The 17,922-nt window shown below is 28.4% G+C and overlaps 1 protein-coding gene across 2 annotated transcripts in view; it reads left to right on the forward strand.

The window, feature by feature from the left end:
• Window positions 1-1,201: 1,201 nt before the first annotated feature.
• LOC100160014 (E3 ubiquitin-protein ligase SH3RF3) overlaps window positions 1,202-17,922 on the forward strand; it is a 19,045-nt gene continuing 2,324 nt past the window's right edge. Inside the window, exons 1-16 of one of the 2 annotated variants that reach the window (XM_001946759.5) lie at window positions 1,202-1,422; window positions 1,700-2,053; window positions 3,183-3,244; window positions 3,366-3,480; window positions 4,409-4,510; window positions 4,677-4,813; window positions 4,873-5,259; window positions 5,777-5,858; window positions 6,730-6,845; window positions 8,575-8,742; window positions 8,813-8,907; window positions 9,683-9,868; window positions 9,938-10,074; window positions 10,148-10,323; window positions 10,451-10,549; window positions 12,074-12,211. In XM_001946759.5, the coding sequence (XP_001946794.1) occupies window positions 1,739-2,053; window positions 3,183-3,244; window positions 3,366-3,480; window positions 4,409-4,510; window positions 4,677-4,813; window positions 4,873-5,259; window positions 5,777-5,858; window positions 6,730-6,845; window positions 8,575-8,742; window positions 8,813-8,907; window positions 9,683-9,868; window positions 9,938-10,074; window positions 10,148-10,323; window positions 10,451-10,549; window positions 12,074-12,211 (2,315 nt within the window). In that variant the 5' untranslated portion in view covers window positions 1,202-1,422; window positions 1,700-1,738. The remainder of the gene's footprint in view (window positions 1,423-1,699; window positions 2,054-3,182; window positions 3,245-3,365; window positions 3,481-4,408; window positions 4,511-4,676; window positions 4,814-4,872; window positions 5,260-5,776; window positions 5,859-6,729; window positions 6,846-8,574; window positions 8,743-8,812; window positions 8,908-9,682; window positions 9,869-9,937; window positions 10,075-10,147; window positions 10,324-10,450; window positions 10,550-12,073; window positions 12,212-17,922) is intronic. The other variant, XM_008182227.3, reaches the window with a different exon arrangement.

Below are 17,922 nucleotides of genomic sequence, written 5' to 3' on the forward strand. Positions count from 1 at the left end.
ATATTTATATTATATTTTTCTACATTATGCCTTTGGTGGGTAATAACTTTATTATTATTGACGTATTGGACCGTATTTCGTAAACAGTTTTTCGTATTTTATCAAAATATTATGATTTTGATACAATTTGTTGTGGAATTTGTAATTTATTGCGGAAATAAACACAATTATTGGTAAAAAAAAAATAACCAACACAAAAACTGTCCTTTTAAAACTACCCATTTACCCATTTTCCTAACAATCAAACACATATAAATGTTAATAGGTAAAATAACAAAACAAATACAAAGGTTTACATAACTCATGGCAGTTAAATACTATTAAATATGTACATAGTTAATTGGTTGAACCTGACCCCCCCCCCCCCCCCCCCCGTTTAAAGCCTTACTTTGATAATATTAAATAAGCTTAAAACAAAATGTAGGGGGGGGGCTATGGACATTTTTGGAAGGGCTTAGCCTCTAAAGCTTTCTCCCTATTTGCTCCTATGGTTGCTCCCCCCTGATAGCGCCAATTTATAAAATACGTATATCTGTGATCGTACTGTAGTTTGTTGTTTACGTATACGATGTGTATTTTATTTTTATAACCATACAATCATTTAATAATTCATGTCGAAAAGATATTTTCAGATTATTCCGTTGCTGGTAGAGCTTTTACAGTTCTACATCGCAAACGTCACAAATAATCACATAGGAAAACATACCTGTTTAAAGCTTTTAAAATACCACAATAGAAAAATATACCCATTAGTCATTACCCATTAGTGGTGTACTAACCAGAGGGGTGCTCAATCCTTCTGCAAAAAAAATAAAAACTTGGTTTTTTTTAAACACTATCTAGGTAATTTTGCATTCATTATGGTTTAATTTTGTAATGTATATATGAAACTAATCAGCCACCTCTCGACAAAAAAAAATTCCTGGACACACTACTGATGCACATTACCCAATATTATTACCTACTGCAATAGCATAATTCCATAATATTTTCAATATTATATTCTGAGGCAATCAATGGCGAGACGTGCACGAGCTGCGGACATAATATTATAATAATAATAATAAAAATTATTGTATCGCACGTTTATCGAGTCGATTCACACGTATGTCGTATTGGCTACACTGATCGAAAAGATGATGGATTTTATGGCAACTAGTAAGTTGAGGTGGGGATAAAAGATAGAACCGATAGATGTGCGAAATTGTTTTTTTTTTTTTTTTCGTGGTTTCGTTCTTCGAATGATTTCGCGATATAATCTGCAAATTATTTTTCATAATATTATCATGTCGAGCGACGACGCGTTTAATTAAACAGAACCGAATGGTCGTCGACGGCTGAAAATTGCAATTCCGAGTGAATTACGTCGGCCGTGGCATTTTAATGGCAATATTTATGATGACACAAAAGCTTGTGATAATGGTAAGACGTTTCGAGTGAACTTGAGTCAATTAGGTACATCGTTTATGTTATATTGTAATATTGAGTGGGCATTCCTCGACTAAACTGATGTTTTTTCAGCAGTAAATTAATTAACAATCAATTACGTTACATCATCCAACGAGTTAGATTTTGTAACAAGGATGAAGTGTATTATTTTATTTTTTATTATTTTACAAAAACAAATACCTAAACGTTGACTTACAATATTTGTTACGTATTTGTTTTATTTAATATAATTATATTTTTTTCTGTGTAGGATGTTCTCTGCCAGAATAAATAGTCTTGATTCTCAATAATGGACGAGAAGTTATTAAACGATTTGCTCGAGTGTTCGGTATGCCTAGAACGCTTGAATACATCAAGCAAAGTGCTGTCTTGTCAGCATACATTTTGCAAAAAATGCCTAGATGAAATTGTAGCTACCCATAAAGAGCTACGATGTCCAGAATGTCGAACACTTGTCGATTGTCGGGTGGATGAACTGCCACCCAATGTATTACTCATGAGGATATTGGAAGGTATGAAGAGTAAAAATGCAACAATATCACCGCCTAAAAAACCTTCAGCTGTTGCATGTTCAGATCAAAGACCACCAAAAACATCGAAACAAGTTAATATTATTATGATTATTTTTGTTATTTTTTTTATTTATTTATTCTTTCCTAACCTTCAACTTTCAACCTGCCTATAACAATAAATAATTGTATGATTTCTTTATTATTGTAAATTTCTTTATCTATTTAAATTATGATAAAATCAATCAGTCTCATAATTGTGGAAAAGTAAAATAATTATTTAAAATTTCACAATTTAAACTTTCTTATAATTAAATCATCAAGTTTAATTATCATAAAGTTCTATCATTGGACGGATTCTTCATTCTTCTACAGTCCAATTGCTACCCCTACATCGTTTATACTTATTTAAAAAAACATATATTCAAATTATATGATAAATATTTGAAATACAAAAAAAAAAAAAGTTTCATTATAATTTAATTTTCTAGGTATATAAACTTTTATAATATAATATTGTCTAATGCCTAATAACATAGACATTTTCTTATACAAACCTAAACAGTTTATTTACATAAACAAATTATCAAACAAATAATCTTTCAAAGTTACACAAATTACAAAAAAAATATTATATAACAGAAAATATTCAATTTAAATTCTGGTATAGGTATTTCTTTAATTTTGTACTTAAATTCCAAGAGTTAAAAGTACACTACATAATTTGTATTATTATTTATATCTTTCTTACAAACACAAAACATAGGTACTAAATGTAAGTTCATCAGAAATATTTAAGGTATGCCAGTTTAAATATAAAGACAAGTACCTAGATCCGTTATTAAATGTGCCGATAAAAACAATTGTTTTATTGATGATTTTTTAAATCTAAATTCTAATTTTATAATAAGTATATAAAAGTATAATTAAATTATTATAAAATAATACAATAGAACATAGAGAATATTTTTACCCTTTTCTTACCTTTAAATTGTGTGATAGGTCAATTTACTGTAGTATTAAAAAAAACAAAACGTCATATTTAGCTGCATGTATATTTATTATTTTCTGTGTTGTGAATATGTAATATTGTGACAACAAGTATAGGTAAGACATCCTCTTAAATTAGTCCTTAATCATACTTCAAATACAATTTTATTTTTATTAAATTATGGATCAAAATTATTCTAAATACCTATTTATAATATTATATTTTATTTGAAGGTGCCATATCAACGTAATATGTTTGCAAGAGCATTATATGATTATTCTTCCAAAGAACCTGGGTAAATATTATAAATTTATTGATTTTAAATTTTTAAACTTTAAACTAGAAATATTACCTTAATTCAATTGAGTATTTAAAAAAATACTCGTGGATGACTAAAATATTAATACTTATTTCAGGGATTTAAGTTTCAAAAAAGGAGATATGATTATATTACGTCAAAAAGTTGATTCTAATTGGTATCAAGGAGAAGCTAATGGAGTAATTGGTATATTTCCTTTATCATATGTACAGGTTAGTTTCATTTAAAGAACCTATAACTGTTCTAAAATTTTAATTAAAATTAGTATTTATTTCATGAATTTTACGGCATTGTTTATTGATAACATTTTTTAAATGCTTAGGCACCATTGTTATGTAATTAGCATTTGACTCCTTTTCAAAGCAGTTTTTATTCACTTAATAGTTTCAAATAAAATTAGATTACAAAACTTAGTCATCTATAAAAAAAAATCCTTACTGTGTATTACCTACATACAAATAAAATATTTCATTCATATTGATAACCCAAATTATTGATCTGTTTATAGTGAATATTGCGTACAAAGTTCATTATAATATTTCAGGTTTATTGAATGCCTGATAATATAAAAGCATACTTAAGGAGTAAACAAACTAGTACAGTTCATTTTTCGAAAATTGTGCAGTTCCCACAAAAAATGTGTTTTTTCCTTTTCCTAGAAAAGGTTTAGAGGTCGCATCCAGACATAAATCAATGCAAACAGTGAAACAGATTTTGGGAATGTGCTCTAGGAACAAGACAGAACGAGAGTGAAAGTAGGAAAATATGTTGTGAAGTAGTAAATGCCTTAAATGGACTGTAAAGTCTAAAGAAAAAGAATTACTACATTGTTACTTTAATGGTATTCTTGAGATTCTTTATCAATGTATGTTAAGACACAGGATTGGTATGATCAACGTTAGATCCATGTCATTTGACCATTCAAATATTTTGTCTCATCTATCCTATATTGGTGTATTTAAACACATCATTCTGGGAGGCTTAGCCTAGATTTAGTGTTGGGTAACATTTTTATATAGTCATACCTACCATGCATAGTATGTAAATATGTATTATACTATATTATGTTGATTAATTTAATTTAATATTATAATTATTAATCAACTAACTAATATGGTTTTATTTGTTTTTTAATATTAGGTGTTTCCAACGTCACTTCCTAGTCATATACCACAATGTAAAGCATTGTATGATTTTAAAATGAATAAAGAGGACGATGAAGGATGTTTATCATTTTCAAAAGTAATTTTTAATAATTTATTCATTTAACGATAACATAATATTATGCATTTGTAATTATGTTTAAAATAATATTAGTTATACATTTATCAATAATAATAAAGATTCTAGAATGTTTTCATTAATTTTTATACTGTATTATTATTAATAATAATTGTTTGTTTATTAGGGTGATATAATTACAGTTTTAAGACGGATTGATCAAAATTGGGCAGAGGGAAAAATTTCTAATCGCATTGGAATATTTCCTTTATCTTTTGTTGACTTGAATCAAATAGCTCGTGCATTAATGAAACTATCAGTTAGGTAAGTATCTTCAAAATGTGTAAAATAGGATAAGAAATTACTTACTATTTTTTTTCCAGTTCACAGCCTACTCAAAGTAGAATAGCTCCTCCTACTCCCGAAGAAGCTGCTCCTTTATTGCCAATTGAACTATCAGCTGCTTGCCAGTCAACAAATACCAAACACAATGCAACTGATGAAGCAAAACATGTATTAGATAATACTAAGGTTACCAATGAAAATAATTCATCATCATCTTCTTCTACAACTACCACATCTCCGAATACTACTTCTCCATCTGATACCACATCTAGCTCTCCTAGCCGGTCACCTTCACACGCACCTTTTGTTGATAATTCAACAAATCGTTCTTTACCAACATCAAATCCAGATCCACCAAAACGACATAGTTTCACTAATGGGGTAGGGCCTCTTTCATTAGGGCCTCATACATCAGAAAACAAGAGGTTAGTTTAAAATTATAAACCATTTTTTACCATACAGATTCATTAGTTATTGTTATACATAAAAATATGAATGTACTTTTTGTCTATTAGTAGCTTAGTACTTTCTTTGTTTTCATAGAAATTATTAATATTTGCAGAATTAACGAAAAATATAAAAAAAAAAAAAAAAAAATATCCCTAGATATTATAATAATATAAACCTATTTTTGTTCAATTTTGTATACTAAAAATGTATAATTTAAAACAAACTATTATTTGAATTGAAATATGTTACTGTAACAATTGTGTACCAAATAATAATTTATAATTTAAAATAATAGTAATTATTTTAGTTAAAGTAAGTTTAAGTACTCCATACTAAGATTAATTTTAATCTATATTAAGCATGATTTATTTTGTTAATGTTTATATTTAAAAGTAACTAATTATAATAACAATGTAAATACATTTTATGTGTTTCAATAAAGTATTAAAAAATAATATGATTTATTAAAAAATGAACTTATATGTGTTTTAGATATTCAGCTGAGATCTTATCACAAGACGATATTGCTGTTTTTTCCAGTCCAAATACTAATTTAGAAATTCAATCTTCTCAGGTAAATAAATAGCACCAATTTATACAAAATTCATCTTAAGATAGTAGCTTTTCTAGTCATCCCAGAACAGATTAGTAAAATAAAAAAATAATTGTTCTTAAATTAGAATGAAAAACATTTTTTGTCACACCTTGGTTAATTTTCAATGTCAGTTGAAGCGTTGGTTTACCTTTTTCCATCTAGCAGATAGTTCAAGATTTTTTTGCCCGTTACAGAAGAATAGTGGTTAATATATTTTTGGAAAATACCATAAAATGGTAATTTTGGAAAAGACCATGATATTAATATAGATAAATTAATTGTAAAATATTTATTAAAATAAGATGTTCTCACTGTCTGCTCAGAACTATTTATTTTTTTATAATAGAATTTATATTTAACTAAATTATTTATTCACTCAATGAAAAGGTACACTTGTACACCTACACTATACAGAGAAGCGTCTATTCCATTTTTTTTTTTTAAATTTATATTACACAATTTTACTTAAAAGCCTCGGTTAAAAACTATGTTTTAAAATCCATTAAAATTATCCATCTATATATTATAATATAAATGGATGTTTGTCTGTCTTTTTGTTAGCTAGAGAGTCAAAAACTACTGTACTGTATTCAATAAAAGTTTATTATAGATTTTTGCGATTTGGATAGTTTATTTTTTCAATCCTTATAGGTAGCTAAAGAGTAGCTAACTAATATAGAATATTTTTTTTATTAATTTATAAGTTTGCCATTGGTTACATATTATAATTAGAGTAAACATTTTGTTTTTTAAAGAAAAATCAAATTGTTCCATTGATAGCTTATATAATATATATAATATAGTGAAGTAACATAAATAATAATTATATATATATATATATTTTTTGTAGCCAGTAAATGGAGTGAAAGATTCTAAACTTCATCGTCATGGGAGTCTTAGAAGTCATTCTAAACCAATAGTTACTCAGAATGTAAGGTCTAAAATACCTATCCAACTGCCAGCAAAGTGAGTTTTTTATTATCATAATTATTATAAAATATAGTTTATAATGAATAATTGTGAGTAAGAGCGGATTGGGCTACCGGGAATTCGGAAGTTTTCCTGGTGGGCCGCTTCTTCAAATTACTATGTATTTTCAAATATAAATTCTTAAATACTTATTACCTTCATGAGCAGTAAATTTACATTTATTTTCCAATTTTTCAAAATACGATAATACAAATTAGATTGTGCACAATATGCAACAGCATATCGGTAGGAAATACCTACTCTAGATTGCGGACACAACAATGAGTGATAGAAAGTAAAATAGTATTTTGCAAAAAGCCAAAACAAAATATAAGCCCATCAGCGAATTTTCAATATTTTAATTTTCATGCAAGATGTATGTAAATTATTAAAAATCAAAAATGCTCAAATCTCTTGGAAAATTAAAATATTGAAAAATTGCCAACCCTTAATTACTTTTACTTTTATTTATTTTAATAATAATAAATATTTAACACCCCAAAGGGTAAAAGTACAGTAAGTTTAAATTAAAAATATTGCTAAATTAACAATTGAATACAATTCAAATTAAACATCTAAATTTAAATTATAAACACAGGATTTTATCTTAATACAGAAGTCGAAAAAAATCAAAATTATGAATTAAATTTCATGATGTTGGTAGGCGGCACACCGGACTATTAGTAAAGTAATTATTTTTTGAATGAAGAATAGAAAAGGGCGGGTTAATTCTTGAATAAAAAGAGGGTACTTTAAGGCCAATTTATTGTAATAATTCAGGGCAATCGATAACACCATTCAAGATTTTATACATAAACGTGATATCATATACTAATCTTCTTGTTTTAAGTGACTGCATACCTATAGAGTTCGCAATTTCAACAGTTTGATTATATGGGTAATTAGTTTTACAAGCATAAAAATGTAAAAAATTTTTTTGTATTTTTTCTAATTTATTAAATAAACAAGATTTATTAGTTTTCCACAAAACCGATCCATACTTAAGTAAAGATCTTACCAATGAACAATACAAAATGTTCATATAAAGTGCATCATTGAAATTAGAGCGGGTGCGTTAATGAACTCTAAAACACGAAGACTTTTCCCTTAAATAGAATTAAAATGGGCATTAAAAATAATAAAAATGGGATTACCTACTATTTATTACAGATAATGTTCTTACCTGAAAGTTTCATAATAGGTCAATTCTTTCTAATATTAAAACTAACAGCACACTATTGAAACTAGTGAATGGAAATTTAGTATGTCGTACATGTGTAAGACAGAGACAACAAATGGATAGAGTCCTCTTATACTGCTCTGATAAAAACCTATGACTACCCATAACCAGATTCGAATCGACAGCAGTGTGCATCAGAATTACCTTTTTGGTTACGGTTTCTAAGCTACAACTGACAGTTTCAGCCAGCTGCAATGACAAACCATAACATAATGCTAGTGGACTAGTTCAGTAGTTGACCACAATAGTTATATGGAAGTTTCTTAGCAGAGCAGTCACTGCAGCAAGCCACAACAACTAGTCACAGCTTGAAAACTATACTTTTAAACTACTCGGGTTTTAGACTTGATGTTTATTTAAATTATTGATATGATTTTATTATTTTAAAAACTAATTTTGATCTCACAAAAACTTTGAATAACGATTCTACATGTTGTAATATTAGTGTATATTTTGTGTGTACATCAAATTTTTCTTTGTTTTTAGGCATGTTTCATTATATCCGTATAAACCTCAAAAAGCCGATGAACTTGAGTTAAAACGTGGACAGTTATATATGGTTACCGAATGTTGCAAGGATGGCTGGTATAAAGGAACATCATTAAAAACTAATTGTTCTGGTGTATTTCCTGGAAACTATGTAACACCTGCAAAGTAATATAAAAATATTTATATTTTTTTTAAAAAAAAAGATTAATTTTAACTATTGATAAATTATTATTAGAATATCTGTTCGTCTACTTGGAAAATCTAGCAATAATTCATCTTTAGTTCAAGAACCAAAAGATGATAATTTGTCATTTAATGGTCAATTAAATGGTAAGTTTTTTTTTATTGAACTGTACCTTAATTCATTTCATTTTTATAATAATATATTGGAGATACATTTGCTTTTCGCTTACTAAAAATAAATTTAATTTATAAAAAAAAATTATCAAATTGATATAAATAAATAGGGCTTGGATTTTAAGGAAATGTAATCAATGAAAAAAAAGTAGGCAAGTAGGTGTTGCTCTGCTGTACAGTAGCCAGTAGGTTTTAAGTGGATTTATAATGGATTGAATTAAATTTGAATTGAATGATATATCAGTGGATACGATGAACGATTCTGAACGCAGTTTGTCAGTCTTGATATTTTATATTGTTGTTATATTTTATTAAAGCCTGTAAGTTGAACTAATATTATAAATTATACTATGTATAAAAATGATAAATTAACTTGCCGTAGCAAATACTTTATTTATATTGTCGATAATAAATACCATTAAAAATATTTACGTTTACTAATTGATCTAAGTTTTCATCATACTTAGTAGAAATAATAATATAAGAAAATATTCAAAGTTAGTAAAATTAAACTAATAATATTTGTAATCACATAACTAATAAATACTAATACTGATTTTTAATAAATGTTATAAATATTGTTTATAAATATAACAATTTAAATTTTAGAATAAATTCTTAATTGTTAAAAGTTTTATTTTATATGATTGTTATCGTCAGTCTATATTTTGTATCTTGTCATTAAGAAATATTACTTGCATACTTATAATTTGTACATAATATTTATGTAAATAATATATTTTTATAGATTGTAGTTTTCAAAGTGATATAGATGAAAATTTACCTTTATATCCACCTCCTGAATTACCACCTCGTAGCAGTAGTCCTTCTGTACATAGTCGTGTATCTAGTTGGTTGTCTGAAATGCCATCAACATCCTCTCGAGTTCGATCAGCACCTACACACAACATAAAATCTATGTGTTGTAATACAGGTATTATAAAATAAATAAATTTTAGTTGTACGGTAGATTTTAATCTGAATGTTTATTATCTTTCAATAGGTTTGCCAAATTCAACTAAACCTACGTCAACATTAACTGACAAAGATTCAGTTGCTGCATGTGTGGTTAATACTGTCGCTGGCGCTGTTTCTCCTTCTACTACTGCATCACCATCACATTCCTTGAGCCCAGAAAATGTAATATATTAATATGATGACTATTTACTTCCAATGATCTAAACAATATATAAGTACAATTTTATTATTACAGTTGGCTCAAAAACGTGGAAAGAAAAAATGCTTTCTTACAAATTCAGTGATGCGTAGTTTTTCTAACATAAAAATTAGAAAATCTCCTCCCCCTGTTTATTCAATGGATAATCCAGTATTTGATGATAATACTTCTACCAATACTATAGTTGCACCACCTCAGCCAGTTCACACTAGGTAAGTAGATAATGTTGTTATTTGAGAGTATTTTTGTGTTTTGCCGCCAATCACGCTTTTTTGTTGTATCATGTTGCAATTATTTGTGTTTATTTTTTGTTTATTGCTTTTGCACGATTCATTAAAGATCCGATTCTTGTCCATCAAAATTACTGAACGTAGATGCCATACAAAGGACTCCTGAGCAGCTACCATTAAAAGTCAGAGGAAATCATAATTTCAAAAGGTGAGATAACTAAAAAAAAAAAAAAAACAGTAGGTTATTGATATAAGTTAAAAGTATTGTATTACTTTTAAATAGCCTTGGTACTAACGGAATAGAGTTTAGAGGTCCTAATAAGGGAAGTTATGTTTGTTAAAATCTAAAATAGTTTTCCATACCATTTGCATAAAATAGAATTAAAGTTTTATAACATTTTTGTATGTCTGTGAATGTGAGTGCTTTAAATTTTGCATGTACTTTTCATATTATTTAATTACAAATATTCAAAGTAAAATAAAAATGTATTTGTCTTGCTTTTACAAATATTCTAAGTCTTAGTAAATATATTTTTATATGATAACTAACTGACCCGGCAAATGTTGTATTATTTAAACATTTGAAATAATTATATAAGAATATACCAAAACATGTTTCAGTCTTGAACATTTTTTGGTCGGAAATATGTGAAAAATCTAAAAATGAATGATGATTAACAACTTAATTATTGAAATTTAAACATTATAAAATCAAATAATCAGGTTATATCAATATATGATATGGAAATAATAGAAAATTTTAAACAAAATATTTTGTGTTTAAAATTTCCATTGCTGTATTTAGTAGCAGTTTTGGGATATTATAAATTGATTAAAATTATTAAACAATTAAAACATTGACAATGAGTCCAGCGATCTTTCCGGGTTCATTAGTGGCCTATAAAAACGTTTATTGAATAGTCCAAAAAGCTATTTATCAACACTTAGATTCTGATAAATATATTGATTTTACAATAATGTGTTTAATTTTTTTTTGTATGAACACGATTAGTATTTGAAATAATGCATCAATTTTCAACTTAAATATCTTTTCTGGTGGGAAAAGTAATGTAGTTGGTACACTTGTGAGGTCATAGTATTATTTTAAAAAGCTCTGGGAAAAACAATAAAATTATTAAGAGGATTTCAGCGCACTATTTGTTTTCTCTCTGGCCCACGCATGACATAGGCAAAAAGCAGTAACGCAGAATAATTTTTTCATATCGATTTTATATTTTATTTTTATTTGACTTTCAAAATAAATAAAAAATGTTGTAAATTTAAATTATGTTTAAATTATTTTGAGACAATATTTAGACAAATCAATGTGATTCCTTTAAAAATATTATTCTCTAATTTTTTTGGAATGGGTGATTTAAGATTTTACTCTAAAATTACTTAAAAACATAGAAAAAATGATTCTGTGTAAATACAATTTTTGATGGAAGATTCAATATTTACAAAAATAAGATATTAACTTAAATGGTATAAAATATTAACTGTTCAAGAGGTAGTGGTATTTTAATTATATTTTTATTTTTATCTCATAGACAATATGTGTTTAACTTTACTTTGGCTCACACAAATGTACAAAACAATATATTTAGGTATCCTAATTTTAACAATATCTTATGTGGAAGGTTGAAGTGGTAGTTTTTGAATGTGAGGTGCTATATTAGTTGAAGCCTTTTAACTTTTATAATTTTTATAATAAAATGTTATTTCATTTTAGTGAACAACAACCAAATGGATCATCGGTTTTAATACATCATCGTAAATCGCATAGCTTAGATACAAATAATGGTGTTTCGGTAGACATTAAACCACAAGATCGAAAACTTAAGCAAAGTTCACGTACTCAGCAAAATATGTAAGTTCAATATGAAGTATTATATAATAATGAAAATAGGGTTCATATGTAGTTTTTAAACGTGAAAGTTAAACATTTTGTCATTTTATTATCGAGGGGCAGACAGTTATATGGGGTACTTAATTTAGATGATCCAATAGTTCCGTATTTGTTAGGGACAGCAATTGATTGGCTAAGCATTTTGGCCTGGGAAATTACTGTGTGGCAGGCCCACCCAAAATAGTATAATAAGTACGTACCTAATTAACAACAATTTTCCATAAACAATTTTTTTTTTAGGAATTCTCGTATTTATAATTTAATTTAATATAATCAATATACCTACGTTTAACATGTGAGTACGTACATTTTGTTTATAACCACCCAAATTACCAACTAGTGTCACTTTCCTACCACAAAAGATGTTAAAAAAGAAAATCAAAGCATTTTTACTGCCTTAAAAAGTGGTGACAGTCACATTTCTTTTTTAAACACACGTCATTACAAAATCAATACATTCATGATACATTGCTCCGCTCAAAATATAAAATATTTAAACAAATTGTATTAAATTATTTTCTAATATTTTATGTTCTAAGTTCTAGAACGAATGACAACATATGTGGCTGTAACGTCCTGCTCTGAATATCATTTTATTAATAATGCAGAGCCAGTAGTAGTATTATTTATTTAGTGTGTTAGGTTCTCAGATTAATTAATAATTATATAATTTTATTATCGAGTCCGTATTATGCCAGAATTCAGTCAACGCTTGGAAAAACTTATTTACTTAGATACACGGGCTGGTACTTGTTCACTATTCCTTCGGCACCCGAAGTATGCCAGTACTAGTTTTCCTGTACTAATGTAGTACTAGATACAATTTTGGCCAATACTGTGTCCGTAAAGGCTAGCCAACTATTGAGTAGCCAGAACAGGTGCATTACTGCACCTTTTGTGAGTGTCAGCGTAAGACATACATTTCTGATTAGGATGTTGATGCTTTAAATTAAAGTATAAGATTCATCAACACTTTTAGGTGCATGCAGCCAAAATCACATTCAAAATCAGTCAAAATCGTGATACAAATAAACAACAAAAAATGTAGACATGCAGTTAAATTTTATCAAATAATTTGTAATCCAAATAAATCGGCTCAGAGTTTTAATACGAGGATCGGCCTTCCGGGAACTTTCTGGGTATCCCAGTGGGCCAATCTGCTGCTGGGTAGGGATCTAAAAAATAATATTAATAAGACTAAATTGGTTTGTCAGATCTAACACATAACCCATTAAGTTCATGTTCTCTTCTCTTACTACTGAATAAACAGCTAAACTATAAAAGTAAGAAATTTGCTTATAATTTTAAAATGACCAAGAATGTTCAGTCCGCCTCTAATTATTATATAGACATATTAATTTGTTAGAACACTGAACACATTGATACTACGATTATTTAAAACGTTAAATATAACTTATTTTAGATTTTGAGAGGAGCAATGAATGTATTGATTTTACCATGATGTGTTTTTGTTTTAAAAAGAAAAAAATTAAGTTTACAAACGGAAATTATTACGCAAATATTAGTTTTCAACAAAATTGATTTTGCTTTTTTGTTATCAGTAATTCAAAAACAGATAGTCGTAGATACTATAAATTTTCACAAGATATCTTTATAAATATTTTCCATACACAATCGAATGTTCAAAATATTTTGACTCTGAGTTATTTATAGACATGAGAAATGTTATCTATTATCTATAAATAATTTTTTGCTTGGTTGAAAAACTTGAATGTTCAATCAAGGTTTCTCATAACTTATCTAAGATTTGAAAATTGAATACATGATACCTCATAAGTCGTTATATTTTAACAAATTTTACTGGAAAGAAATATTAATTTTTTTATGAGCATTTAAAGCTCTAATTTTTCTGAGGGGTGCCCACTTGCTAACTTTTTTAATCTTAATTTATGCAATGACATTTTTAAAATATTTAAATTAATTTAAAGTTATTACCTATTTATACTGTGAACCTTATCAGACGATTCAAATGCAAGTTGTTACTGACTCAAAAAATAATAACAATAATATTAGGTATATAATAGAAATATCTATATATATAAAAATGATTGTACATTTTGAATACATTTTATAACTCAAGATCCACCGAACTGATTTTGATAAAAATTTCACGGCATATTAAGATTGATATGTAGATGATTTCTGTGAAGTTTGTACGCTGTGCGATAAGTGGTTCCAGAGTTATGGTCTTTTAAGTGAACACCTAGCGACATGGCGTTTGTTGATTTGTATTATTATTTTTTGTCAGTCTATATATATAAAAATGTGATTGAATGTGGGTGTGTATGTGTGTCCTTATTACCATGGCAACCAGTTATATATTATTTTGAGATTTCCGTCTGTGTGTGTCTCCATATTACCATGGCAACCAATTATTTATTATTTTGAGATTTCCGTCGGTGTGTGTGTCCATATTACCATGCAACCAATCATAAATTATTTTGAAATTCCCAATGGAATGTTTTGTACATAAAGAAGATAAGATAATTTAAAAAGGGAAAGGACCAACCCCGGGAGGTGCTCAAACAGGGATTTTGATATTTCCTATGGACATTTTTGTTTATAAATGGTTGCCATGGGTTTTGAAACTATAATAATAATAATTATTGGTTGTCAGGAAACGAAGTGCATGGGATCAGCTAGTATATTATAAAATATTCTTAGAAATAGAAGCTGTCACGTCTCCCCTCAGGATCGTCCGTCGTAAATATGCAAAATGAACTGTATAAATAAATAAATCTTATATAAATATTATTAATTAATTAATTTATAATACATAATACTTTATAACAAGGCTGACTTTAGTCAATGACGAGGTACACTCGATATCTATATATATTATATACATATTATATTATATATTATATACATCCAGAGTGAGTTCTCCGGGTTTTTTAACCATGGGTATTCCTACTTATTACAAAATAGGTAACCATCAATATCGATTTTGTTAAAACTTCCAAGTATTTATGCCATGTATAAATTTCACAATGTTTTGGTAGTATAGATACCCTTGTGCGAAGGAAAAAAGTGATGTCTCTAATATAAAGTATGTACAATATAGGTAGATACTGGTACTAGGCCCCGGAAGTAATACTAATGTTAAACTATTAAAACCGTTCGATTATACCGTACGTATCGGTATTGACTTATATTAAGCTGTATTAACAATAATACCTATCTGATAAAATAATATAAAATATTTTTGATCTTTTTGACAAAAATTAGATCAACCTTCCGCAAGTAATGTCCTGTGATATATAGTAGTATAAATAAACTCTAAAATATCCTTAGAAATAGACAGTAGCGTACGCAGGGGGAGCTAACGGGCTGAAGCCCCCTCCATTTCCTGTATTATTATTACTTTTTTAAAAATATTTATCAAGTTTCAACTGTCGTCAACTAATAAGCATGACGTAAATTCATATACGTCTTAACAGAATGAATTCATATTTGCATACCAATTTTCCTAAAATAATCAGTAAGTTTTTGGTAAAAGTATGAACTACTTGTATGAAAGACTTTGTATTAAATTGCCAAGCCTTAGCTATACAAATTAGATATTTTATACATTTTTAACTATAATTTAATTGTGGTTTTATCAAAATTTGAACTTTAAATGCTTATAAAAAATAATCTTGCATGTATCGTAAATATTTTTAAAAAGCTATAATAAAAGTTTATGATGAACCTTGTATTACATTTTTAAGCTTTTTGACCAAAAAAATAATTATTTATTGACATTTTTAGAAAAAAAAACTAAAATTAATCAAATACAATCCAAATGAAGCCAATCTAGTCAGGGTTACCAAACAATTTTCACAAATTTTCATTTATTTTTGTTTTTCCTGATTATATTAAAAATACTGAGCATTTTCAATTTCGACCTCCCAAAATTACGAACTATAGATCCAATATGCTTCCAAAAACCTCCATTGAAGCTTATGATCAGAGCATATTTTTTTCTACTAGAAAAGTTGAGAAGTTGATGAAATCGTACAAGCATTTTCAAATATTTCACCCAAACGTCTGCAATTATTAGACTGGACAAAATAAAAATAAAATTGTAATTAATTTCCAAGCCTCCCTCATTGAAAAATCCTGCGTACACCACTGGAAATAGAGACATAGAGCCTAACACATGGTCTCCGCTCAGAATCGTTTTTCATATGATTGATCATTGAATTCAAATTTAACACATCCATTACAGTGACCTATACGCTATACGGTATTACGGTTATACTCAATGACGATAGGTACACTCGACCTCCACAACTGACAACAGACTGACTTCCTCTGTTTTTATAAACGTTTTCACACGTCGCGACTATATAGTAATTTCGGAGCAGGAAGGGCTGCAGCACTCTCACCCCGACTCCCCTCCTCCTCCTCAAAAAAAAATACGTGTCCAATATATTGTACGTACCTATATTATAATATGCAACTGTGAATAATTCTATAATATTAGGTATAATACCTATACTATACTCAACTCTACAATTTTATTTCAAATTCGTCACGTGAAGTCTCCGGGTCACTACCTATAATATATTATAAGTACATATTGTATAATTGTTGCATAGGTATAGGTATATAAAAATCGTCGCGATTACCTACTTGTAGTAATTTACAACCCCCTCCCCTCACGGTGCGTCATTCTATATATTGTGTACAATATATGTATTATCATTATAATATATTGTATTATACCTGATATTTATGATATGCTCAACATGAGAGACGGTGTGTAATGTATATAATATTATATTTATATGTATTTACATTATATATTACGGAGTCTCGCACCCTAAAAATTTCTTACATATTTTGTTGTTATATTTTTGTTATTATTATTTTTTTTTTTCGAAAGTTTGACTTTTAATAACGACGCGGGGACACAGAAGTGTGCAGCGTGTACGGCGGCCGTTGAATAATACTCGTGGGAGAGCAATAAACATTGTGCCCCGAGGTCGGTTATGCGTGCGTATTTCTGCGTTGGTTGCAACGTAAAGGAGTGCTGGTGTGGAGGTGGTGTCGGTTACGCGGTGGCGTCGGCGGGATGGTGGTGTCGACGGATGTGGATGTGGAGGTGACGGTGACGTCGGTTGTGGGTGGAGGGGTGGTGGTGGTGTCGACGGAGACGACGGTAGTGGTGGTGACTGTGCGGTCTAGCGCGGTGGCGGCGTTTGATAATTACACGGCACGACGACCAGCAGACGGGCCGAAAGCACGCTACCGTCGATGGCGCCCCGATCGATCGGACCACACACCGCACAACACTTATATATATATATATATATACATATATGTACACGGGGAATAAGGTTTTTATAATATATATTATATGTACGTATATATAGATATACATATATAATATAATATGTATAATGTATATATTATTATATATGTGTATATGTTTTTTTTCTCGTCGTTTTGCCGTATATTATTGGTACCTAAAGCCAAAATATTACGGGGGGAAAATATAATAATAATAAAAACGTCGCGCACGAAATATAATACACGTACCTACATAATATCATTATATTATTATTATTTTGTCTGGAAATATTTTCCGCTCACGCACGCAAATATAATAATATTATATTATAATAGGTATACCTCCGCGGACTATATAATATAATAATACGGGG

Source organism: Acyrthosiphon pisum, unplaced genomic scaffold, assembly GCF_005508785.2.
Source record: "Acyrthosiphon pisum isolate AL4f unplaced genomic scaffold, pea_aphid_22Mar2018_4r6ur Scaffold_21966;HRSCAF=25449, whole genome shotgun sequence".
In the NCBI taxonomy this organism is placed as follows: domain Eukaryota; kingdom Metazoa; phylum Arthropoda; class Insecta; order Hemiptera; family Aphididae; genus Acyrthosiphon; species Acyrthosiphon pisum.